At 44.9% G+C, this 24428-nt stretch overlaps 3 protein-coding genes across 5 annotated transcripts; 1 reads left to right on the top strand and 2 right to left on the bottom strand.

Moving 5' to 3' along the window:
- Positions 1 to 362: 362 nt before the first annotated feature.
- gpx4a (glutathione peroxidase 4a) lies at positions 363 to 4884 on the bottom strand. Of its 2 annotated transcripts, none has more exons than XM_086048071.1 (7): positions 4616 to 4884; positions 3006 to 3100; positions 2783 to 2927; positions 1967 to 2118; positions 1849 to 1873; positions 1480 to 1539; positions 363 to 831 (listed from the first exon to the last, which is right to left on the bottom strand). In XM_086048071.1, the coding sequence occupies exons 1-7, from the start codon at positions 4706 to 4708 to the stop codon at positions 793 to 795; spliced, it is 609 nt and encodes a 202-aa protein (XP_085904197.1). In that variant the 5' UTR covers positions 4709 to 4884; the 3' UTR covers positions 363 to 792. The 2 variants fall into 2 exon arrangements, with proteins under 2 accessions (XP_085904197.1, XP_085904199.1); XM_086048073.1 differs by lacking the exon at positions 4616 to 4884 and adding an exon at positions 3475 to 3643.
- Positions 4885 to 4920: 36 nt separating this feature from the next.
- polr2eb (RNA polymerase II, I and III subunit E, b) lies at positions 4921 to 7436 on the top strand. Its single transcript, XM_086048070.1, has 8 exons — positions 4921 to 5118; positions 5452 to 5626; positions 5800 to 5915; positions 5992 to 6072; positions 6326 to 6384; positions 6583 to 6661; positions 7153 to 7221; positions 7301 to 7436. The coding sequence occupies exons 1-7, from the start codon at positions 5062 to 5064 to the stop codon at positions 7216 to 7218; spliced, it is 633 nt and encodes a 210-aa protein (XP_085904196.1). The 5' UTR covers positions 4921 to 5061; the 3' UTR covers positions 7219 to 7221; positions 7301 to 7436.
- Positions 7437 to 7794: 358 nt separating this feature from the next.
- Positions 7795 to 24012, bottom strand: arhgap45b (Rho GTPase activating protein 45b). 2 transcript variants are annotated; one of them, XM_086048063.1, is made up of 24 exons: positions 23462 to 24012; positions 21552 to 21786; positions 20206 to 20394; positions 18423 to 18563; positions 18045 to 18129; positions 16880 to 16952; positions 16722 to 16791; positions 16224 to 16355; positions 15221 to 15282; positions 15001 to 15111; positions 14828 to 14908; positions 14589 to 14753; positions 13159 to 13296; positions 12874 to 13067; positions 12706 to 12788; positions 11509 to 11595; positions 11317 to 11418; positions 11017 to 11180; positions 10758 to 10946; positions 9937 to 10074; positions 9560 to 9813; positions 9245 to 9482; positions 8680 to 8782; positions 7795 to 8334 (listed from the first exon to the last, which is right to left on the bottom strand). In XM_086048063.1, exons 1-24 carry the CDS (start codon positions 23735 to 23737, stop codon positions 8003 to 8005), a joined length of 3642 nt encoding a protein of 1213 aa, XP_085904189.1. In that variant the 5' UTR covers positions 23738 to 24012; the 3' UTR covers positions 7795 to 8002. The 2 variants fall into 2 exon arrangements, with proteins under 2 accessions (XP_085904189.1, XP_085904190.1); XM_086048064.1 differs by lacking the exon at positions 23462 to 24012 and adding an exon at positions 21983 to 22205.
- Positions 24013 to 24428: the final 416 nt, after the last annotated feature.

The raw sequence follows: 24428 nt of genomic DNA, 5'->3' as shown, positions 1-24428 counted from the left end.
AAATATAAAATATAAAAAGCTATTGTATCAGTTTTTTTAAATTCAAATTCCTCTATTATTAACGTGGATGTAAAACAAAGCAGTAGTATTGCAGGTCTGTGTCATTTTAACACATGCAAACACATATTCATACTCCTGTTTTTTTTTTTTAATTTTACTCCCAAAAATGACAACATATATTGTATGTTTTTAAATCAGCACCATAGAGAAAAAGGGTACCAGTAAGCCAAAGTGTGATGATAACCATACTTGACCTAGTGCCACACACTGCAGGAAAGCGTATGGCTTCTCGGTAAGACGCGAGCATCAAATATTAATTAGATACACAATTATACCAAGCAGCAGCTAATTATCAGACACACTTGCCAACACATGACACGTTTTTATTGTCCGTTATTCGCTACGTCTGTCAGTCATTAAAAAAGCAGTAGTTTCCCTTATTTTTTTTTTTTTGGTTTCGTTTTATTAAAGTTGTTAACTTCTCTTTACACTTGAATGAGAGCACTTGTGAAGAACATTAAGCTCAATTCCAATGTTGTAATGCTGCATTTCATCTTTTTCCCCTGTGTCTCCTTCTCCCCGGGCCAAGAGAACAAAAGCTCTGCGATCGTCCCCGGCAGGTTTGCACGCCAATTGCATCGAGTCTGCCTTTTCCGTCAGGCGGCTTTACGGGCAGACCGTCAAAAGTCCGGGGGTCGAGCCAAACCCTCGTCCACCGACGCTCGGAGAGAGAGAGAGAAGTGGAGTATGGAAAGAAATGAGATGACGGCGAGTTCGTGAGGTAGTGGTCATCTAGGCGTTCAGATACTGAGGAAGATCCTGCTCCACCACCTGCGCAGAACATGTCCGCATCCAATTAAGAGTGTTTACAGTAACAATTACACAATGACTGAAAGGAAACAGAGCGCAACGTTGAAGCGGGTCTGGGCGATTATGGCCTTCAAGCTTTCTCTGTTCACAGCCATGTTGTTAGTGTAAGCAGTGCACATCAGCAAAGACACACTTTGTACGATGGAAGCTGGGGAAAAAAATCCCCCAGAAAATAAATGTTTAAAAATGTTTTTATTTAAAAAAAAAAAAAAATTCTGAAAAAAACCCCATCTTTCTTAAAACTACTTTTTCAAATTTTTTTTTCCACTATTTCAACAACAAGAAAAAACTCCCAAAGACATTGAGTTTATTGATTGCTTGCTTAACAGATTTTGGGGGTAAAAAAAAAAAAGAAAAAAGGAAAAGAAAGATTTCACCCTAATTTTTAAAAATCTCTTATTTAACATGTTTTATTTATTTATTTTACAAAAATTGTTTATTTTGTTTTTGAAAAGAAATCTAAAAAAATAAAATAATCATAATAAAATAATATATATAATAATAAAAATAAATCAGCTACTTGCTGATTTATTTCAATTTTTAACCTGAATTAATCAATAAAATCTATTAACGCCCCCAGCCATACACAAGAGCCATTTATGTACATACGCTTGGATCATTCGTGGGTCCGTATCGTTTCACCACCTGGCCCTCTTTGTTGATCAGAAACTACAAAGGAAAGAAGAAAATCAACAAATTGCTTTATTTTTTATACATTACATTTTTTTCCCCCATTTCATTTCCAAACACAGCAAAACCTCAGAAGCCGAACACCCCCGAACGTGGTACAATGTAGAATTTTCTGGGAAAACGTGCCTCAAAAGTCACGAAAAAGACATCAGTACATCTTCTAACACTTCAGCTAGGTGAGTGCCTGAATTTTAAACAAGCGGGAAGTCAGCTTTGGAGGTTCCTCTGTATTCTAATGCATTTTGTTGGTACCCAAAATATTAGGACCAGCACGTTTATGCTATTTACCTTAGTGAAATTCCACTTGATGCTACTGCGTGGATAAAAACAAAAAAAACAAAACAAATGTGATGTAATGTAACAATAGGACAGCAACAATGGAGTAGGCGATGGAAACGAGTCTTACTTTCCCAGGAAGCCTCTCCCATTGGGCTGCTCCTTCAGCCACTTCCACAGCGGGTGAGCGTCGGGCCCGTTGACGTCGATCTTGCTGAACATGTCGAAGTGGGCGTTGTACGACTGCGCAAACTGCTTGATCTCGGCATTGGTGCCTGGCTCCTTTCGAGTCGGCGAAACCAAGTCATAGATGTGTAATACATAGACTGGACGTGCGCCTTGAGCACTGAATCATACATCACCGTTGCAGCCATATTGGATGTGGCGAAATGACGCAATTGAAGATGCCTCGTTCATTTGCTGCTTGGCCACGTGGCAACCATTTTACAGTTAAGACTGAACAATTACTTTTAATCCTATTTGGCTGTAACATCATTTTGTAGCTAATACTATGAAGTTGTGTATGTGCGTAATACAGTGAATTTCTGAAATGAAACCATTTTCCAATCAATGACGTCTTTCCTATTTCACTATGTGGCTGTATCCAGAATGAATCACATACAGCCACACCCCAGTTATAAGAGAGTGTACACGCTTGTGCAACCGCAATATTCGCAGTTCCCCCCCCCCACCCCCGTTTTTTTTTTTTTTTTTACTATATGGGTTGTATATGTTACGGGCCACATTAATCGTAATAAGGCCTCATTTTTTTAATATTACAAAAAATGGCATTCGAACAGGGGTGTGTTGACTTTTTCCAATGTATACAGATCCTCCATTTTGTATTGCCAAACAACCGAACAGGACCCGTTAAAGGAAGATCTGCCACATCCAACATGGCGGGTCTGTTCTAAACGACGCCCATGAATGAAATGTCACAGCGTACCTGGTTGGCAAACTGGTTGGAAGGGAAGGCGAGGATGCGTAAACCTCTCTCAGTATACTTGGCGTGCATCTCTGCAAACTGAGAGTAGTTTACGGGCGTTTTGCCTCATTTGGACGCTACGTTGGTGATGATGACCACGTTGCCCCTGACAAAAGAACGTGCACAGTCACAGTTCGGGTGATTGGTTTGGAGACCGACGCCGCACACACAAGCAAAGGCTCACCTGTATTTTTCAAGGGAGACCACATTGCCATCAATGTCGGTGGCTGAGAAGTCATAAATGGATGTGGCCGAGCTCCAGTCCTCTGTCGGGGCGCCCTGTGGGATGACACGAAGACACATTCATCGTGGGAGCACTCTGAAAAAATACACACTATATTGACTATTTTATATTTAATATAAGAAAACTGAAAAATAAAATGCATTAAATGGAGAAAAAAAGAAGATCAAAGTTAATGTAAATTTAAAACAGACATTAAAAGGAGACCAATGTGTCAGTATATGTCAAAAATACACCAAAAATGCAACAGATGATCAATTATCGACTCATTAACCAGACCAGACAGAAAGAAACGCGAATCACTGTGCTCTCATCTGTCACAGAATTCAGCACGCTTACTACACAATCTATCGGTCCATATTTGAGAGCATTCTCCATGCCATCCATTGCCAGACTAACGGTGAACTCTTACCAAAGCCTGCAGCAGGACGCTGAACAGGACAGCGGAGCCTACGAGACGCATGGCTGCCCTTCAGTGAGCTCCTCGGAAGGCAGAAAGTAATCCAACTCCTTCCTTATTTAGCCTCCTTAGCTCCGCTCTCGATTCGTCCCTGCAGACTCTTATAAAGCCGGCAGGGGATGAGTGACTCAACTGATAAGCTGCCGTTATCCAATAGCTGAGGCTCTGCAGTGCTGACCCGTAATCCACATCAGCTATTCACGGGTTCTGGGGTCCAGAGTCCGCTACATTATCATAAGCTCATAAAAGGAGATTGTAACATAAGAAAATGGAACGTTCCGAGACTTTGGTTTGGTTTGAGGCGTTCACGTTATTTTGAGATGGGCTCTCATTGGCGTAGCACGGTGGACTGAGAACTGATGGTCAGCATCTGCCTCAAAATTGAGGAGTCGAATAATATCACCACAGCAGTGCATTGAGATCGCGTTTTAACTCAAAACACTAGTATATGATCTCAAAACATATTTCCCCCTTAAAATGGACAGAAGTTAATCCGTTTCAGCCGAGCATACTTTCCTAGGGCAAAACTATGTGGTTGTTCTAAATATAGTGTGTAATTGTCTTGGTTTTATAGTTAGTTTGACAGTACTTCAACTGGGGGTGGCAATAAACAGCTTGAAGCCTATTTCTTTTTTTTTTGTTGCTCACTATCTGCCAAGCAGCTGCTTGTGTAATAAAGTTGAGTTCACTGCCACCATACAGCGCGCGTATCTCAAGTTTGCCCATGCAAGCCAAAGCAGAAAATGCCACAGACAACGCAAATCTCGAAATCTATAACTAGTAACCCGTTGGGGCCCCCTCGTGGTTGAGTTACCCTGAGCAGGTGCTGAGTTTTCCTGCCCCTTTGGCTCGCCTATTTTCCAACGTCTTGCCTGTAAAATTCCATCTTAGAGCCACTAATTGGAGTGTTTCGCTGCAGGCAAACAAATATATAATACTGTATGCTGACATGAGTGTTGCTGAGTGACAGTGTGTCAGCATGATGTCTTGGCACTGATAACAGCAGCACACGATTCCAGCCATGCTTACGTGAACATTTCAGGCACAAACAGTAGGACTCCCCCACCCCCAAAAGAACATTGTTGTACTTTACCGTAGAGGGAATAATAAAGTAGAGTAGAACCGCCAGCGACCCTGCAGTGGTGGCCACAGCCGCGCATGTTATCATCAAGCATAACGGCCTCATTGTGGCGGAAGACGTTTTGATCGAAAACAGTGAAGCCGCCCACCTCACTCTTCTTGTTTGTTACGAACCCGCCAATAAAATATTGATCTTTTGTAAAATACTTTTTTTAAAAAACGTTTGCACTAATGTAATAAAGTGTCACCGTCTTTGCGTTTTTTCCCCGTTTTATTTAATAGAAACTCCGCCCAGCCAGTACAGGAAGTTATCTTGACGTCATCAGCCAGCGCCAGTAATCTATCGCGTGCGTCGAAAAGAAGCAGTCTGTTGAATGTTTAACAGCGACAAAATAATCCATTTATGACTAATATTGGAGTATAACTTGTCTAAATCCATAAGGACTCATTGGTTAAAGTATGGACGACGAAGAGGAAACATACAGATTGTGGAAGATTCGCAAAACCATCATGCAGGCGAGTTTTTACGTGTGGTTGTTTTGAAGCCAACGCGTTAGCTTGAACCGATGCTAGCTGCCCTCTCGTCACTTTTACAAGCGGATTTAAGTTAGATATTCATGCGCAAGGGCAATTCACTCTTCCATTAATGTCCACAATGTAAACGAGTAAAGGAAAAGTCATGCCGAATTACTAACAAGATACTAGGTACCCTGTCCCTGCTGCTGCTTCTCTGCCTGTGCCGTGCAGTGGATGCTGCGGATTTTCCATGATGGGCAGAATCTTACGAGAAGTGACTCGTGGGCTGTAATGTGTAGAATTTCTTTAAAATTCAGATATTATACGTTACAGTTATGCCACGACAGAGGCTACCTGGTGACCCAGGACGAGCTGGACCAGACTCTGGACGACTTCAAGAGTCAGTTCGGAGACAAACCCAGCGAGAGTCGACCCAGACGCACGGACCTCACTGTGTTGGTGGCGCACAACGATGACCCCACCGACCAGATGTTTGTTTTCTTCCCTGGTGAGCTCCCCCAGAGAGGATGGAACCCAAACTCTTCTTTTAAAAGTCACACGATTCCACTGCCTCCCATGGAGTTGTGGTATCTATTTCCATTTAAATGGCCAAATATCGTTCCTGAGAACTTCAATTGCGTGTGTTGAAAAGGATCTGTCCTAATTTTGGCGCTTTTTCAGAGGAGACCAAGGTGGGCATCAAGACTATCAAGATGTACTGTCAGAGGATGCAGGAGGAGAACATCACACGGGCCATCATCGTGGTTCAAATGGGCATGACGCCTTCTGCAAAACAGGTTTGATATACTATACTGAATGGCATACATTATGTATGCACGTGTGTACTCATGACTGTACATACCTCCCTCCCAGTCTTTGGTGGACATGGCACCCAAGTACATCCTGGAGCAGTTTCTACAGCAGGAGCTACTCATCAACATCACTGAACATGAGGTAAAAACACTGACCAATTTGGTTATCATTTTGTGATTAAATGTAAAATACAGAGAGTATCACATAAGGGATACAAAAAAAAATAAATTCTAAAACAGCCCAGGCCAAAACATTGTGTACACTGACAATGAATATAGTTTTAAAATTAATTTTAAGATACAGCCCAGTCACAGAATGAGTTTGCACGGTTGTAACTCTTAATGTCTCCCATGAGGGGAAGTAAATGACAATTTGTTCATCTTCTGTCTTTCAGCTTGTGCCAGAACACATTGTCATGACTAAAGAGGAAGTGACCGAGCTCCTGGCCAGATAGTATCCTCTGAAATTATACCCAACAACACAGATGTCTCTCTCTCTCTCTCCTGGTGTACGGAGAAACACGCATGTCCAATTTTGGAATTTTTCACGTTAATGCGATGTCAATTTTTTTTCACGCCGATGTATGTGCAATGTTTTTTTTTTCTTTATGGACAAAATGTGTATTTGTTAGCCTTCACATGCTCACCTCAGTAAACTCAAGGAGAGTCAGCTGCCCAGGATCCAAGCCGGAGACCCCGTGGCTCGTTACTTTGGCTTAAAGAGGGGACAGGTAAAAAAAACAACAACACATAACTTGGAAGCACAAGACAAAGAGGGAAAAGTGTCATGACTATCAGAACAGGAAGTGGACTTACTGCAAAACAGGAGCGGGTCTTGCTGCTCAGCACGTCATCAATCCAATATAAAGTTTTTTTTTTTTTTTTTTTGTAAAGATCCCTGAGTAAATACCATGTACCATAATCGCTAGCATATGATAAGTGAAGCTTGCCAACCTGTGGCAATTTTTTTTCTTTACCGTCTGTTATAAATCTTTAAATAGGGGAACAGTTTTACTTTAGTTTCATTAAAGAGTGGTGCACTAAGATACGAGTTTGGTCACAAGGGTGAACATTTTTTTTTATAGTGGCGTTTTAAGTAACATTTTTAGAGAAAAAGAAGTTAAAATGATATTTTTTCCCCTCTTGGACATACAATGCACTTTTTTTTTCAAGTCACTGTTACACTAGAATTTGGGATTTAAAACCTAACCTGTTTGCAAAGGTGGTGAAAATCATTAGGCCAAGTGAGACAGCTGGACGGTACATCACCTACAGGCTGGTGCAGTGACAGGTAAGAATCTTCCATATCAGACACGCACAACATTTCGATTATGTCCAGTCAGAGTGACTATCAATCTTTTGCTTCCAAGATGTCAGCTGGGGAAGAATCGGAAGACGTTCACGCCGCTCGCATCATCCTTGGATTCCTGTTTTGATTGTGTTACATTCCTTTGTGTTTCTATTCTAAAAATGAACTTTGTAAAATAAAAATATATTGAAAATGGAGCTAAAAGTGATTTCTTCCGTTTGGATCAGGGCTGTGGGCAAACTGAACTATTAAGAAAAAAGTCAAGTTTTAAATTTAAAAAAAAAAAAAAAAGGCTCTTGATGTAACATTCCAAATGATCCCTTATATTACATTTTTATCTGAAAACATTCCATTTGGCTAACATTTTTATGTTAGCAGAAGGTGCTAGTCTATAATAACTAACCTTTGGTAACCTAAAAAGCAAAATCATAATTACAATAAATATTTGGATGTAGAACACTTGTAGGCCATCATTTTTTATTTATTTATTTTTTTAAAGGTAACCGAGCAAGTCCGCTGATTGTGTGTCTTTCATGTCATAAACCGAGGATGCCCTCAAGTCTCATTATTTTTATTAAAACAAGACAAACATGTAAAACAATGCAATATGAATTTGAAAGTGACAAAACAACAGTGCTGAAATAAAACCAGCAGCACTTCTAAGGCAATAAAACCACTTTGAACTGCGTGCCAATTGCGTCCATTCGGAAAAGCGGAGCACTGGCGAAAGCTGCGAACAAGCAAAGAGCGTAAAAGTGCTCATTTAGACAAACTCGGGCCCTTTGGCTCGGTTTCTGCTGAGCGCCATCTTCTTGCTGCACAGGCGTGCCAGCAGCACCCTGGAGCGACCCGACAGCGGCGGGCCGTAGTAGTAATTGTTGGACTGGTTGACGTTCAGCTCGGCCAGAGATGCGATCAGGCCGCCCTCGGCCCCGTTGGGGTCGTCCTCGGCCGGGGGCGGGGTCCCGTCCGGCTCCGGGCTGTCCCGGTGGCTCAGCCGCTCGTCTCGGTCTGCCGCCTCCGCGCCTTCGGGCCTGCCGCTCTCGTCCTGCTCCGAGTCCGAGTCGGGGAGCCGCTCGCTGGAGCCCATGGAGCCTGAAGGGGTTTACCCGTGCCCAAGTCAATGCGTGACGTCGCGCAGCCAAAGTGCCGGTTCTGGGGAGGTTTGCGGGGTCAGTGGACCCCGCCCCCCCCCCTCCCAAATACTAAGGTCTGTTTTACATTGTGTTGATACCGTGAGCGTATCGCAGACTGCCTTGATCAACTTGTTGACGCCATTGACAAGGAAAACGAGCAGGTCGAGCCACAAAGCACAACAACAGAAATGAAAACAAGCGAGTAGGTGCGCGTTGAAAACGTTACGCCCCTCTAGTAGTAACATTGGTGCAAAACCCACATTACACAGCGAATTGTGAAGAATTGATCAAGCGCAAAACTCACCGCAGCCTTCGTCCATTCTGTCTGACTCAGACTTGGTCTTCCTGTGCGGGCCGGCGTCCTCCTCGCCGTCAGCAGAACTGCTGGTCACGTCTTCGACCTGAACCTGCATCAGCGGCACAAACGTCACCAAAAACTCACATTGAATCCAAAAGTTTGTGTAAAAAGATTTTAAAAAAAAAAAGCATGCATTTCTTTAAGTAAAGGCCTCACGCCTATTAAGCACCTAACTTTTTCGGCAGTTCAGCAAGTACGAAAAAATTTTAATTAAGAATTCCAATCCCCCCTAAAATAGATGCTTTACAGTATACCTGAAAAAAAAAATGTTTGCCACTCTTGCAGTTCAGTAAATGGGGAAATGTGAAAATCTAATTGAAAAATAAATGCCACACCCGTAATAAACACAACCCAAAATAGATAGCAGTTCATTTCTGCAGTCTAGTAAATGAGAAAATTGCGTAACATAATTTTATGCTATAAAAACTGCCTTTGCAAATCCTCCTGCCTGATCGAGGCCCCTACCCCGATTAAAAGTCTCCTACTCTAAAAATGAGCGGTAAGAGCTCACCAGGCGAGCGGAGGTGGAGGCAGAGCGGCAGGTCTTGTGGCTCTGGGAGCTCTTGGACCGGAAGACGGAGGCGTAGAAGACGATGAGGGCCTCCACCACGCGGGCCTGGTGGGGGTAGTCCACCAGCGACGAGAGCGAAATGGTCGCCCCCGTGGGACGGGGACGCATCAGCGACGGCCCGAACACGATCCCCAAGTTACTGGGGCTCATCTTGTTCTCCTCCTCCAGCTCGGCGATCCTAAGACGAGGCAGATCAGGCGTCACGGAAGCCGTCCGTCCACGCTAGGGGACAGGAAGCCGCGGCGTTCTCCTCACCGACGAAGATGGCGGATCAGGTATCGGAGGGTGGCCATGTTGGCTTTGGGCAACTCCTTCAGAAGCTCCCTCAGCTTGTCGACCAGCGCCAGAGTCTCCGGCTCAGTTTCGGGGCCCAGGTCCACCAGCGGAGCCGCCCTGCCCACTGACGGGGGGCCGCCGGGCTCCTCGGGGTCAGCGTCGGCCTGCGCGCTCTCCTTGGCCAAACCCACCAGGTTGTTGTAAATGTGGAACGGCATGATGGGCTCCGGCAGCTGGACGGCAAACAAACGGGAAATGAAACCTCCCCCAGTTTTCTTTCTCTCTCACAGGGCGGCTTCAAAATGAGACGCAAACATTTCTGAAAGCGCCGCGTCCTTCGCTAAGCAAAGACTGACCTGCCGCAGGTAGAGCTTGAGCACGTTGCTGATGTCGTGCGGCGAACACTGCGACAGTTCCACCAGTTCCTTGCCGTTCTCAAAGGCCTGACACAGCTTCTCCACGCGCGTTTTCACGCCGTTCACCCGATAAATGCCCTGCGAGACAGCCAGCGCGCGCAGGTGAGCCGACGCGTTTGATTGAACGCGGCACTTTGCGCACAACAGAAAGTGCTGACTTGCATCTACACGCGGCATTGACTAAGACTAGGGATGTAACGATTCATCGAAAATCCATTTAAACTGCTTAAAATATGAATCGGCGTTAAAAAAAAACAATAATAAAAATGTTTTGATCCGAAAAAGATTTGTAATGCTAACAGTCAAATCTAGTGTACATTTATTTATTTTCATGTTTTGTTTTCTGGCACTTAACAAGGCACTCATAAGACAGAAATGTTAAAAAGTCCAAATTATTAGTTCATTTTCAATTTGTTTATGGTAACGTTACAAAAAGTTACTTAAGAACAAAATGCTGACGTTAAAATAAAAACATCTTTTGGCTATAAATGAGTCATTCATTTTGTTCAAAAAAATAAACGATTAAAAAAAATTTAAAAAAAAAATCGAAATCAGAAACTGAAAATCGAAACTTGAGTGAATCGTTGACATTCCTACTAAAGACTCAAGTATGGCTGTGGCAAGGTGCGCAAGAATATGATTGAGGGAAAAGAAAACCGTAATCAGAGGAGCATAATCCGCGTTTAGTGAAAAAAATGGGGCGTGTCCTACGTAGGTAGAAAAGAAGCCCGGGGACGTATTCTTTGAACAAGCACCCTCACCCTCATCTTGAGCGCCCGCCTCTCGATCTCCGAGATGCACTTGGTGACGATGAAGGGGATGCCGTCGCTGGCGCAGCTGGCCACCTGAGAGAACTCCCTGCCGAAGAGCTGAAGACGCCCCCGCAGCTTCTTGTGGCCGCACTGGATGGCCAGCGTCTCCAGGCAGCGTTTGTGACAAGCCAGGAAGCACTACGGGACGATGAGACGGACGTTTTTATTTGACGGCCTTCGGGGGGGGGGGGGTATTTTCTCCTCTCACCTCCTCGCACTCGGCGCCCTGGAAATAGACGTAGCTGTCGCACTCGCGGCACTTGGCGGGAGTGCGCAGCTTCCTTAGGCGGTGCGTCTGGGCGGCTTTGGACAGGCCCACGTTCCGGAAAGGTCTGGTGGAGACCACCACGTCGGGGTCCATCCCGTTCATGTCTGCGGAACAATCAAAGACACGCGGTCAAAGGACGCACATGACCTCCATTTATCCATCGTTGCCTTTCAACACTTAGCAAAGCAGATGTTGTCGCATTCCTCATTTTTTCCCGCCCCCAACCTCCACAAATCTTACTCGGCGTCTCGAACGAGGCCACGTTCCCATCTTTGTCGTCCGTGTCCTCGTTGGATGACACCGTCCCGGTGGACGACGTGCGGGCCATTTTGCTGACGTCGGCTGGTGGACACCAAAAGGAAGCCACGGGTGAAACATTTTTTCTCCCCAGAGAGAATGAAGCTCGCCGAAGACAAAGCGGGACGGACGCACTTGTGCTGGCGATTGGGGACTCCAGGGCGCCGTCCGCTCCCACGCTGTCGTCGCTCACCGTGGAGCCCCACGACTTGTGGCCCTGCCCTGCGCAACAAAGTCAACGCGGTCGCGTCAACGACGGGGGCGAACGTGATATTTGTCGTTGGAACAATGTTAGAAACCGTGGAAGCGGCAAAGTCCAACACATTGGACGTAGGTGACTAATATTAAGTGTTCGGATTAAAATTATGATCGGATGGACTGTTTTCATGGACACTTAAAATATTGATTGATTGGGATTTAGGTGTTCATGCGTCACACTTTCGATGGTAACAAATTATTTTGACATGGGCAGATATACCAAATGTAGCGGAAACCGAAGTAGAAGAAGAAGCCGTAGCGACTTCCGTGTCAACAAAACATCGCCGCGTCCAGTTCAACTTTAAACGTTAGCATTTATTGTGCGTATTTTTCCCGTTTGCACCGTGACGTCGAGTTTACACTTCCTAATGGAGAAAACGTACAAGTTCAGTCTTGCGCCGGCTCGGTTTCTACTAGCTTACGGGAATAACGGAAATACGTATAGTGCCGTCACAAATATGCACGGTAAGACTGTTTGTTCAGAAATTTCGGAGTAAGTGTCGCCATGCGCGCCGATCGAATTAGCAATCGACATAAACCATCCCACTCGTTCGGAATAAAATTTTGATCGGAATGGGGTCAGAATATTCCGCATGGGGTGTGTCCATGAAGCATTTTTACTCCGATCAATCTTTTTATCGTAGCCAATGCCATTTTTTTTTTTTCAAGAATATATTCTATGCCAGCCCACTAGTTGAAACAAGGCATTCTGATAAATACTGCCTTTGTGGAATAAGTGTCAATCCACTCGTTTTTAGCCATCTCCGGGGGCGGCCATTTTGTCACTTCTGTCGACTGAAAACGACATCACAACTGCTGACGGCGACCAATCACGGCTCAGATTCAGAACGGCGGTCAGCTGTGATTGGTCCTTGTAAGCAGTTGTGATGTCATTTTCAGTTGGCATAAGACAAAATGGCCGCCCCCAGAGATGGCTAAAAACGAGTGCATTTTGCGGCTTCATTTATATTCCACAAAATGCCGCGTTTCAACTAGTGGGCCTGCTGGGAACATATTCTTAGTCTATTTTTGGGGTTGACTTAAAGAGTGACTTGTCCAAGAGGCATCACTCACTGGGATGCCGGTCCGTGTCCACACCGGCGGCGGGGTTGTCCGCCTGGCTCGTCTGTTCCATGTCAAAGCCGTCGCTCCTGGGTCTGAGGACGGGTCTGCGTTTACTGGCCGCGATACGCCCAAAGCGTCACCCCGACCGACGGCGAGGAAAAAAAGCGGCTTCCTTACGTGGTGGCGCCCGACGGGGTGAAGGGCTCGAAGGCGTAGCAGACGGCGGGCTGGTCGGGCAGCTGCAGGTCTCGCACGTGGGCGGCGTACTGCCGGCCCGGGTCGTACAGCTTGCTGCTCTCGCACAGAGTCTGGTAGCAGACGGGCAGCGCCACCGTCTGCATGTGCATGGACTGGTAGTACGAGATGGTGGCCTGGGGGTGGCGTCGGAAAGGAGACGTGAGGGGAAAGCGCGGGCGGGGAAGGCGGCGGAAAGAAAAATGGCGCGCGCGTCTGGGGTCGGACCGAGCGCAGCGTCTGGTCGCTCTGTTTGATGAGGTCATGCAGCTGCCTGAGCACGTTGACTTTGGAGTGCTCCTGCTCCATCCTCTGAGCCGTGGCGTCGGCGATGCACGTCCTGTAGGTCGCCTCCGCCTCGTCCGCCTACGATCAGAACGCACGCCGCTTGGCAATTTCCTCATCGAAATCGAAAAATGATACTCAAAAAAGGTTGCCCCGCACTCGCTACGTTCAAACTAATCCACGGCTGCTTTTTAGTTCATAACGTGACTGTTTTTTTTTTTTTTTGGGTCACTAAGGACTATTCCCATAACGTTACTTTTTTTTTTCTCTTGACATTAATATTTTGCATTTTTTCCCCATTCTCCTTTACCGTAACTAATCTCTCATAATACGCCTTCACGTGACACTCCGATTATTTTGAGACTTTCTGGCAACTAGATCCGTTTTTTTTCTTTTAGCACCATTTTTCTTTTTATAAATCAACAATGCAACTTTTTATATATGTTGCGATAATTACTTTTTTGGGACTTTCCTCGTGAAGCATTTCTTGCTTTGTTGTCAGCGACTTTTTGCAACCTGACTTTTTTGTGGTAACTCTACAACTTGTCAGTGACCCCAACAATAACTTTTTTTTGGATAACTTCCGTCTCGTACCTTTGCAAATGACATCCCAGCTGTTTTGATAGCTGACATATCTTGCAATATTACAATTTTTTTGCCATAGCATTTTGCCTTTTTCCTGTAACACGATTTTTCTTGAAACATTTAGGCCAGTATCGTGACTGTCCTTTTAGGGGAAAAAAAAAAAAAAAAAAAAAAAAATCCCATAAATGTACCGCACAACGTTCCCCCCAGTAAGTCGTTTATTACATTTACTTTTGATATGACTTCAAACTTTTACCATTTTTTTCTTATAACATTGCCTTAACTGTAATTATGTTATTCCTCAAAACATTACGATTACATTTTTTTTTTTCTGATAACTTTACAACTGCGGTGTTCAAAATTTTCTGATAACACTGCGCCTATTCTCCTCGCACGACAAATCTTTTCTTGTGACGTGACTATTTTCGGTTCGTTTTTGGGGCAAAATAAAAACCTTTTTCCTTGTACACAAGGATCGTTTTTCCCTGTCACATTGCGGCTTTCCCTTCATAGTACGAAGACTACAAGTTTTTCCCCAACATCCCGACTTTTCTCTCAGAACCTTCTCTGAAATAACGAACATTTTTAATTGATTTGAACCGCAAGATATAATGAACGTTTTGAAACGCAACAGTATATATTCACTCAAATGTCAAATGTGTTTTGGGGTCACATAACATCCGCAAAAAGATTTTCCAATTTGAACAGATCATGTTCTTAAAGGCAATTACATCAGAGAATTTTTTTTTTTTCTTTTTTTTTTTTTTTTGGTCGGCAGTGGCGAGCACCTTGTTGCGAGCGTCCTCCTCCAAGCGCTTCTTCTTGTCCACGGACTTGGCGGTGGCTCCCGCCCCCTCCTCCTCGGCCCGGCTGGCGGCCGCTTTGGCCTTGTAGTCCTCGCAGCGCGCCGCGTAGGCTTGCTTGGCCTTGCGCAGGTTGGCCTCGCAGTCCATCTGGAGGAGAAGCAGCTCAACTCAAGCCACTCGGGCCACTCGGGCCACTCGGGCGCGGCGCCGGCGAGCCATACCAGCTTCCTCTTCGCTCGGACCCAGTGATCCTTGATTTCCTTCCGGCGCTTCTCATGCTCCTGCTTGCGCTGCACCAGCGGCTGCACACACACACACGCGCGTCCGCACGTGTTCACCTTCTGCTTTCCTTTTTTTCCATGACAAGAGACTTCTCGCACGAAATGGGTGTCACCTGGATGAAGGTCTGGTTGTGCAGGGTGGCGCTGGCCTGCTGGAGGCCCACGCTCTGTTCCTGGTCCTGCTCCAAAGCCAGAGAGTAGATGGAGAAGAGGGGCATGTGGGGCTGCAGGGTCAAAAGAATGGGAGTGTCATTGGCTGTATTGGGGGAGGGGTGAAGACAAAAATAAAAATAAATAAAAGATACATTTCTCTCTGAAAAAAATGCGACTCACGTGCGTTATGCTGTGTTTGCAGGACTGGTATAATCTCTGAAGACCTTTTGAGAATTCCATCTCTGGCGGAAGACAGACATACTCGGTTACAAGGGAGCATGACTGTAGTGGTTGGGTTAGACTCCCCCCCTCCCCCCTCTCTCTCAACACTACAACTTCTGAAGTCACGAGTATTATTAGAGCTGTCACTGTTGAATATTTGACGATTCCATCGATTCATTGGATGAAATGTGATTTTGCATTAAGTGGGATACAAAACCATTTTGCCAATTAATATTTAATGTTATTTGGTAGCTTTTAATGGTAAAAAAAAAAACAACCAAAAAAAAAAACAATGATGCAATATCACACGAGCGGGTTTGACGTGCTCGCTAACCTTGTTGAAACCGATTCGGTTACTGGTAGAACACAAAAGATGAGAATCAATCTGCTTCCACGAAGGACGGCAGAAACCGGAGAATAATTCATGGCGAGAAACGCAAATCAGAGGATTCGCATATTTATAAGTTAAGGCTCTAAACGCTAACCCAATTATTCAAATGGTTGTAGATTCACTTGATAAATCGATTAATTTTGACAGCTCTGACTAATTCAGAATTTTTGACTAATTGTAAATAACACTTTTTTCTCACGACACTGGCCATTTTTGTATCACAAATGCATGCTTTGTAGTTTACTACATTATTTTCAAATTTTTTTTTTTTCCAATAAATCGGAACACTGGCTTTTTTTTTTTTTTCCACCCGCTTAACATTTTCCATCACCGAGACATTTCTTGTCACATCGCCACTGTGTCAATTTCCAACAATTTTTGGCCGTTTTACACGACTTCTTAACACTACAACAACGTGGCCATTTTAATTCTCGGAACATTCCACCTTTATTCTTTGATCATTCCGATTCGTCTCAGAAAGACTCATGAGCCCAAATTCAAACTAGCAAGGCAAAAAGCAGCTCCGTGTTTATGCTTCTCAGCTAAAGTAGCGGAGCAACCGCAACGCACCCAGCGAAGTTCTCTTCTCCACGTAACCGATGAGATCCTTCATGTACTTGGCGATTGTTTTGGCGTACTGCAGGGACGAGTCGACGCCGCCTTCGCTGCGCTGCAGCATCACGTCCACCCCTTCCATGTTGCCTGCGGATTGGGAAAATTGTGACTTGGGCGTTAGGAAGCGGGCAGAACCAGAACGCGGACACAAACGGAGTTCTTGGCGTGGAGCAAAGCAGCCGGTCCTGTTTAGCGAGAGCAGAAGGTACAAAATCAAACAACTTGAAGAAAAATGCACTTGAATAATGCGACTTTTTGTTGTCGCAATTCCGTTAGGTAAGATCTTGGATAAATTGTTTTTTTGTTTTTTTTTTTTTTAACTTTTGCTTGACTATTTTTGTAAAATGCCACTTTTACTCCTTGGAATCGTAACACAAGTTTATTCTCATACAATTTTGTCTTGTCATTTAAAATAAAAAAAAATAAGTGAAAGCGCGGGATGAGGCTGCCTACCCGTGTCGTCGGGGTTGCCCCCCAGCTGAGCGCCGTCCTGGCCTGCGGCGCCGTACAAGTTCTCCATGGACTGCATCAGGCAAATCATCATGTACATGTAACGCTACAACCCGATGTGGGAAATGAAAAATGGGAGGGGAGCAGCTCCGAAAACTCACCCGGCTCTTCTCCGTGGGCAGCAGTGAGAGCAGCGTGCTACTGTCCACCTCGCCCATCAGCAGCTCAGACACGCTGGACGCGAGCGCAAAGGGGACACGTCTTACATTCTTGTAACATCGGCATTACCCCCCCCCCCCCCTCCTCATAATATTACAAACATCTTGTTTATTTGTTGTGACAGCAACTTCATAAATACTGTACAGAACATTTAGCCTTTTTCTTGTCATATGTTCAATAACGTTTGTATACGTTTTTCTAACACTACAACTTTTTCAACAACGTGGCTTTGCACCTTCTCGAAATGTGACAATTTCACAAAATCACGTAAAATCAGAACCTTTGTTAACATTACAACTATTCACGTTATTGCGCAACATTACGACCAACACCACAAGTGTTTTACCACCATAAAACCTGTTCTTGTAACTTTTTTTTTTTTTTAAATCTTGTACATTAGGATCGAAGAATAAACCATTTGATTTTTTTTGTTTTTTTTGATAAATAGGATACAATTTATCTGGTACATGCAGACAGCCTCTTTGCATTTAATGCAGTTTACAGAGGTTGGAAAGATTAGGCAGCGGTGTGAGCTTGTTTGCCATCAGACCCCACCCCCCCCCCCCCCCCTCCAGGAGCGTAAAGTTCATGTCACTGCGGACACAAGCGTTCATCTGAGTGGATGAGGAAATGGAGCCATCAGACATTTCAACTGTGTGACAGCTCACTTCCCCTTGCTGCTCTCTGACGGTTAAGACAGACATGTGACCACCCCCCCCCCCCACAAACAAACACTACCTGATTGTCACTTTTTAATAAGACTAACTGAAGGGGAAAAAATAAATAAATAAATAAATAAATAATAAAAAAAAAAATCACCTGAAATGTAGCATAGCTGCTCTCATTTGCACCATGATCATCCAAAAACTGTTTATCAAGAACTTCCGAGCGTCTCCGCCGCCAGGCATTTTGTGGCACGGCGTGCAAGAAAACAAAACCACTTCCTGTTTTCGTGCCTTCAGCCTCATGCAAATGTGTCACCGTTTACGCACCTCTCTCCAGGCCTCCACACACACACACACACACACACACACACACACACACACACACACACACACACACACACACACAACTTCTGTTTTTTGGAGCAACGCTGTAGCTACTCACTTGCTACTGAAGGCCACTGCAATGGTCTCAATGGCTTTCTCAAAGTCCTTTTTGTCCAAGTCATTGCACGCCTCATAGTGGAAACCTACCCCAAAAAAAAAAAATAAAAATAAAAAAAGGTTTAGTCATGAATTGTATTCATGTATCTTGCAATAAAGCACAAAAAAAAATGCAACCATCATCTTTAGTGAGAAGTTAAATCTGATCCACATCCTTCTATCTGAATGGCTGGTATTTGACGAGCATATTACGCAATCGGCTTCCCATCGCAAATTCGCCTTTAGTTTCTACGCCCAATTCTTTGCCGTCTTCTTGCACATAATGTCGAGTGGAAAGAATTGTTGCGAGCGGTAAGTCAGCCGTGCCCTTTTGACTCACCTTTGACTTTGGAGATGAGCTTCCCAGCAGCGGTGAGGATCTCCACCGTGTTGAGGAAGGGGTACGTGTTGATGACCTGCCGCAACACGCGCAGAACCTCCCCCAAGCACTCGTGGGCGACGGGCCGCTGATTCTCCGTACCTGCATGTAAGTGGGGGGGGGGGGGGGGTCAAATGGACATTTTTGTTTTTAATTCACGCTTCTTGTTGGCTGGAGTGGGTAGTGGCCAACTTTTTGAGTCAATTTGTCACTGCTTTCCTAGCTTCTCGCGCAAGCTAGGTGCCACAATTTGTTATCAAAATTTTTTTTAAAAAGTGACGTTTTATAGTCATCACAGCAGCTCCTCCTGCTCCACGGTCTCGGCGACGTAGATACGATGAGATCGGCAACAAGCATTGCCGGTCGGAAGGCCCGACAGATTAATTGTCCGGCTGATTTAAATCCTCCGACATTAGCTTTTTCACATGAGTGCATTACAACGCAAGACAAAGTCATTCAAAATTTCTCACCTGCCCAAAATACATTTTACAATTTAAAAGAAAAAAGGAGACAAAACCAACTCAGGAAAATTATAGACTATTTTTGCCCATTTTCTTTCCCTCTCTGTTGTATAGTTAAAAGCATAAGGTTCCCAGCAGGCCCACTATTTGAAACACGGCATTCTGATTAATATCACATTTGTGGAATGTGAGTTAAGCAGCAAAATGCAACATCACAACTACTCAGGGCTCGGGTAACCACCAATCACGGCTCCGCTTCAGAAAGCAGGTCAGCCGTGTCATTTTCAGTCGGCAGAAGACAAAATGGCCGCCCCCAGGGATGGCTAAAAACCGAGTGGATTAACTCTTATTCCTCAAACGCAATATTTATCAAAATGCCTTGCTTGGGTTGACTTCCCCTTTAAGAGAGCAAAAAAAATAACAGAATTTCTCCTTCAATTTTTATTTTAAATTAAACCAGCCAATTAATTAGTTACCCGATTTTTATTCTGCCAAATAGCCTTAAAAAAAATAAATAATTTTCAGTCCAAATCTCTAATTGAGCACAAACTGATATTTGCTGTATTTGCTGTTTCCTCTTCGCTTCGAATACAGACGACAACCGTTGGACGACATGAGACGTCGCAAAAGCTTCCCCGGTGGTACGTGTTCGTGATTAAGAACTCAGTGACCTCAACATTGTGCCAAACAGGAAGTGGAATTTTTTTTTAATTTATTTATTTTTTTTAACTCTCAAGTTAGGCAACACCGCACAACGCGTCGCCTTGTCGATTTTCATAAAAACTTGCTTCACGTAAAGTCACATTCCAACGACGTGACAGCGAGCAGACGCTCCTTTTGGAGGAGGAAGTTGAGGGCAGGAGAGTGAAGCTGCGCTGTCAGACGCAGGCCACCATAGCTTCCTGTTTTAGACGAACGCGAGAACAACGAAACTCGCGGTAACGCACAAAGTGCACCGCGTGCCTTTCGGTACGGCCATTTTGAACCTGTGTAGGAAATGTGGGCCATCATTTCGGAATAAGAGGCATTCAAAATGTGTGATCCTCCTTTTAAAAAAAACATCCATGGAAATTCACCACAATTTTTGTCCGTAAATATTGAACATGACTGTCAGGCTCAACCCGCTTCAGACGCCATTTTGGCATATCGCCTCTTGACACACCGACAGAAATCCAATTTCACAAGATCATCTCATAGATTAGTCCGGCGTTCGGAAGGGGCAAAAATCGGGTCAGCCCGTTGATCTTCAGAACAGGTAAGAGTGGAGATTTGAATTCAGCTACCTTCAGCCAGCACCACCACGTCCTTCAGCTTCTCCACAGCTTCGGCAAAGCGCGCCACGTCCCTGAGCAGGGCCGGGATGTCCTCCACCTCGATGGCGGCGCCCTCGGGACCTTCGGAGGACGGTGCCGTCGGCGTTATGGCTCCTTTGGCCTGGCCTTTGGTGAACACCCACGACTGGAGAGTCAAACCTGGGGGGACCCAAATTGGTGAGGCAGTGGTGGGCTGCGCATTTTTTTTTTTTTTTTTAACCTGGGTCTTTCTGTGAAGATTTAATGCAACTCTTAAGGGAGGGAAAAAACAAAACAAAAACAAAAAAAGAGGGAAGCACCCCCCCTCCCCCCAAAAAATGACAGAATAAACCTGTGGGTAAAAAAAAAAAAAATACTTCTCTTCCACCACCTTAAACTTCGAATTTGACTTTTATAACAATAACCTAACCAGAGAAAGAAGTTTTCCTTTTTTAACACATTACATCCAGCACTCATACATTAGGGGCGGGGCTTTGGTGAGACATTCAACAGGATGAGTGAAATTATATTAATTATAATATTCAAATCTTGCTCCCCCTTTAAACGCCACCGTTATCACATCCCAGTTAAAGAAACCAGCTATAGTAGGGATGTAACGATTCATCAAAAATCGATTAAAAATCGATTCGCCCAGGTTAATTGATTCGATAAATTTGCGAAATTGGGTTGATTAAATTCATCTAGAAAATGGTGGCTTGAAACGTTTTTTTCATTCCAGATGCATAGCACATTTTGAATGTGTCGATCACAGTATGCGCCAAACATCATTGCGTATTGCATTTGTGGATGGATGCAGAACCACACTAGCGCACAGAGACAAGCATGGTAGCCATTTTTTTTTTTTTTTTTTAAATCGAATCGAAAATCGGGAACTGAAAATCGAATTGGGGCTTGAGTGAATCGTTACATTGCTAATGTAGTGTGCAAAAATGTCAAAGTCCAGCTCCGCCGCTGATCAAGGGTCGGCGCGCAGCACTGTGAGGATGAATTTGAAAATTGAAAATTGAAAATTTCCCCACTGTGGGATCAATAAAGGCATTCTTATCTTATCTTAATTTGTAATCTGCTAAGATTCACGGAACACTTCCACTGTCAATACACCAAAGCTGAAATCTGATTGGACAAAAAAAAACCTGACATCCACACACACACCTACTGGATGCAGCGCATCCCATAGAAATGCTTCAAACTGGAGAGAAGTGACTGTTAAAATGCAATAGGACAAATATTCCAATCGAGGTTTGTAAATGTCGGTCAGAAAAGGCTTTTTATAGCGTCGGCGCGGTCCGAACTGCAAACGTCTGGCGTCGCCTCACCTGCGGCGCTGGCGTGTCGGCTCAGGGTGGTCGGCCGCCTCAGGGTGGCGGTGGCGGACGGGGCGCCCGCTGCCATCTTGCAGTGCTGGGGGATCGGGGTGCCCGGGCAGGACAGCGAGGGATCCTGGAGCCCCGCCGAGGACGGGGTGAGCACGGACGAGGGCGAGGACGTGGGCGAGGAGGAGAGGGCGACGTCGCCGCCATCCTTCCGAGGCTGCTCCTGGAGGATGGACAGCTGGGAGGGACGCAGAGGAGAGAAACGGCTCAAAATGGCCCCCCTTTTCGACATTGGCGTTGTCGAGGGACTTTCACAAGATCCCTGCACGGCAACACTTCCTGAATCCGAGGGTGCGGTAGCGATGTGAAGAAATGCGGCTTGCTTACAATAGGTCATGTCTGTCATCGATCTCATTTCTATTTCTATACTTTACCTGTTTGAGCCACACGTCCAGTCGCTCTTTGCCTTTACCGTCCGCTTTCTTAGCCCTCAAACTGACGGAATAAGGCTTGTAGCTGCGTTTGTAACCCCGCTTCAGCATGGCCATGCAACCTCCACGCGCCAGTTACGAGACTACAGCCTGACTTGCGACACAGTAATTCACAATACATCATCACTGGCCACTTGAGCTCCCTCGCTTGGACTGAATGTTATCTGACGCCACACGCGCACACCAAAAGTGACAGTTTCATCAGCGCGCCTCCCGGAAGGGATGTGTTCACTCGACCATATGCAAAACACCAAGATGTGGCACCCTCGCGAATACAAATAGGCAGACGCACTCGTGGAGGATTTTCGGTGGATGTGGTGCACTGCACTCCCATATAGAAAAAGAAATAAAATGGCCGACAGGCATGTGTGGTGATTCACATATTTATAAAAAAAAAAAAAAAAAAAAAAAAAGGCCAAGTGACATTTTCACTCATAAAATGGCTGACATGAGCAAGCTTGGGTACTCATACACAAACACACAGGAAGCGATTCCACACACACTTGGTAGACGTAGGCACAACACTCTCACACTAACATACACACACATTCACTCGCTGCCAACGTGCATAGCCACACAGCGTTTCACTCCAACAAAATCACACACACACACACATCAACAAAAACACACTACAAAACATGCAGCACACACACAGACTACCAAATACACACACTAGCACAAACAAGAAACTAAACACACAGGCAACACTAAAACCGACACACACATGAACACTTTAAGACAGGGGTGTCAAACTGATTTTTGGCGCGGGCCACATCATAGTTAGTGTGTCCCTTGGAGGACCGTTAGGACTGTTGATCGCTTTATATTAATCACATATACATAAATTGATGGTTAGCTCGTTTTGAAATCAGAAGCCAGTAAATAGTTTGTTCAACTCTATTTGATTTCACTTTTTCGTTATTTTAAAATGTTATTTCAATTTATTTTCTCTTTTCAATTCATTTTAAAGGAGGGATTGGCAACAAATGTTTGCAATATCTCACATGTGGTGTTAAACGTGAAGACAATTTGAAAGAAACATGTCAAGTCAACGCACATGATTTGCCTTCGCGGGCCACGTAAAATGATGTCACGGGCCGGAACTGGCCCCCGGGCCTTGAGTTTGACACCTGTGCTTTCAGACAACCCCAAAGCAGGTACGCATACACGTTTCCAAAAATCACACTCATTACAACTCCAAAACACACCAAAGGCACACACACACACACACATACATATAAAACGCCAAAAGTTACGCAAAGAATTCCAAAGCACGCACGACTCCAACCGTCACACACACACACCACAACTCTTTAAAAAAACAAAAACAAAACATATACTTCAAAAAAAAAAAAATCTCCCACACACACACACACAAGCAAGCAAGCAAGCCCCATGAAAAACCAGCGTGCGACCTCTCACCGTATTGGGCGGTCCGGGGCTTCCGCTTCGACTTTTCTTGGAGATGGACGGCGTCTTGATGAGTTCCCGCTTCTTGCGGGCGAACATCTTTAGGGTGCCTCGGCCTTCCATGCCGACACCCTTAAGTTTGACGTAGAGACCCCCCACCCACCCCCCGACTCTCCACTTGGGTGTTGAGCCGTCGCTCTCGCTCCTCAGCGGGGAGGCGTCGCGGGCATCCGTCCGGGTCCACGGAGCGTGTCTGTACGCCGTCGGCTTCCTCGGGCCGTCGCACATTGAGCCGCGCGCGCAGGCTCGCTGACAACCAGCTTCCGCGCCGCCTGTTTCCTCAAGTGGGGGAGGGGGGGGGGGTGGGCCGGAAAGGTGCTACTTTATCAAATTAGACCACCTTCAACACGTGTCCCAGTCGAAACGTGGTCATTTTCGCCCCGAGATCTTAAAAGGCCGACAAACGATGGCCCGACTTTAAAGTGACATCTTGACAAACAAATCATTGAGCGCTTAGTTCTTCCAACGCAATCAAGTCATCAAAGCACACGTGTGCGGACACGTCAAGTGTTTTGCGGGGTATTCTTCCGCCCCTCGTCACACCTGCTTCATGATGTAAGTTAGACCCCTATTTTTTTTTTTTTCAAATTCTTATTACGTCAGAAACACAAATCGTCCTGCCCGTTACCGATAAGATATATGTAGCGATAACAAGATGATTTAATTTTGCATTGTCTTCTCAACAGCTACCATTATGGTTAGCCTTTAGCTATTAGGTACTGCAAGGTAATTCCACAGTTTAAAAGGCGCATTTTTATTTTTTAGTAGTTTCAAAACGTTTTTTACGAATATACTTTTTAAAATGCGATATTGTTAATATTAATTTTTAATTTTTCACCGTTTTTTTTACCTTCTTGTCAGGCTCTCAGACGCACAAGCCGTAGTTTGAGGCTAATTGAAATAATTTGTCGTATTATTC

This window comes from Filicampus tigris, chromosome 12, assembly GCF_054856515.1.
Source record: "Filicampus tigris isolate MCC_2025a chromosome 12, RoL_Ftig_1.0, whole genome shotgun sequence".
Lineage (NCBI taxonomy): Eukaryota > Metazoa > Chordata > Actinopteri > Syngnathiformes > Syngnathidae > Filicampus > Filicampus tigris.
This window is presented reverse-complemented; position numbering and strand designations above follow the sequence as displayed.

Excerpts from the sequence above, each read along its gene's own strand:
- polr2eb (XM_086048070.1), top strand. The coding sequence starts at position 5,062 with ATGGACGACGAAGAGGAAACATACAGATTGTGGAAGATTCGCAAAACC. Across the intron at positions 6,073-6,325 it reads TCAACATCACTGAACATGAG|CTTGTGCCAGAACACATTGT; the intron begins GTAAAAACACTG and ends TCTGTCTTTCAG. Across the intron at positions 6,662-7,152 it reads TTGGCTTAAAGAGGGGACAG|GTGGTGAAAATCATTAGGCC; the intron begins GTAAAAAAAACA and ends CTGTTTGCAAAG.
- arhgap45b (XM_086048063.1), bottom strand. The coding sequence starts at position 23,737 with ATGTGCGACGGCCCGAGGAAGCCGACGGCGTACAGACACGCTCCGTGG. Across the intron at positions 10,947-11,016 it reads AGGGCGCCGAGTGCGAGGAG|TGCTTCCTGGCTTGTCACAA; the intron begins GTGAGAGGAGAA and ends ATCGTCCCGTAG. Across the intron at positions 8,783-9,244 it reads CCTCCACCTCCGCTCGCCTG|GTTCAGGTCGAAGACGTGAC; the intron begins GTGAGCTCTTAC and ends CCGCTGATGCAG.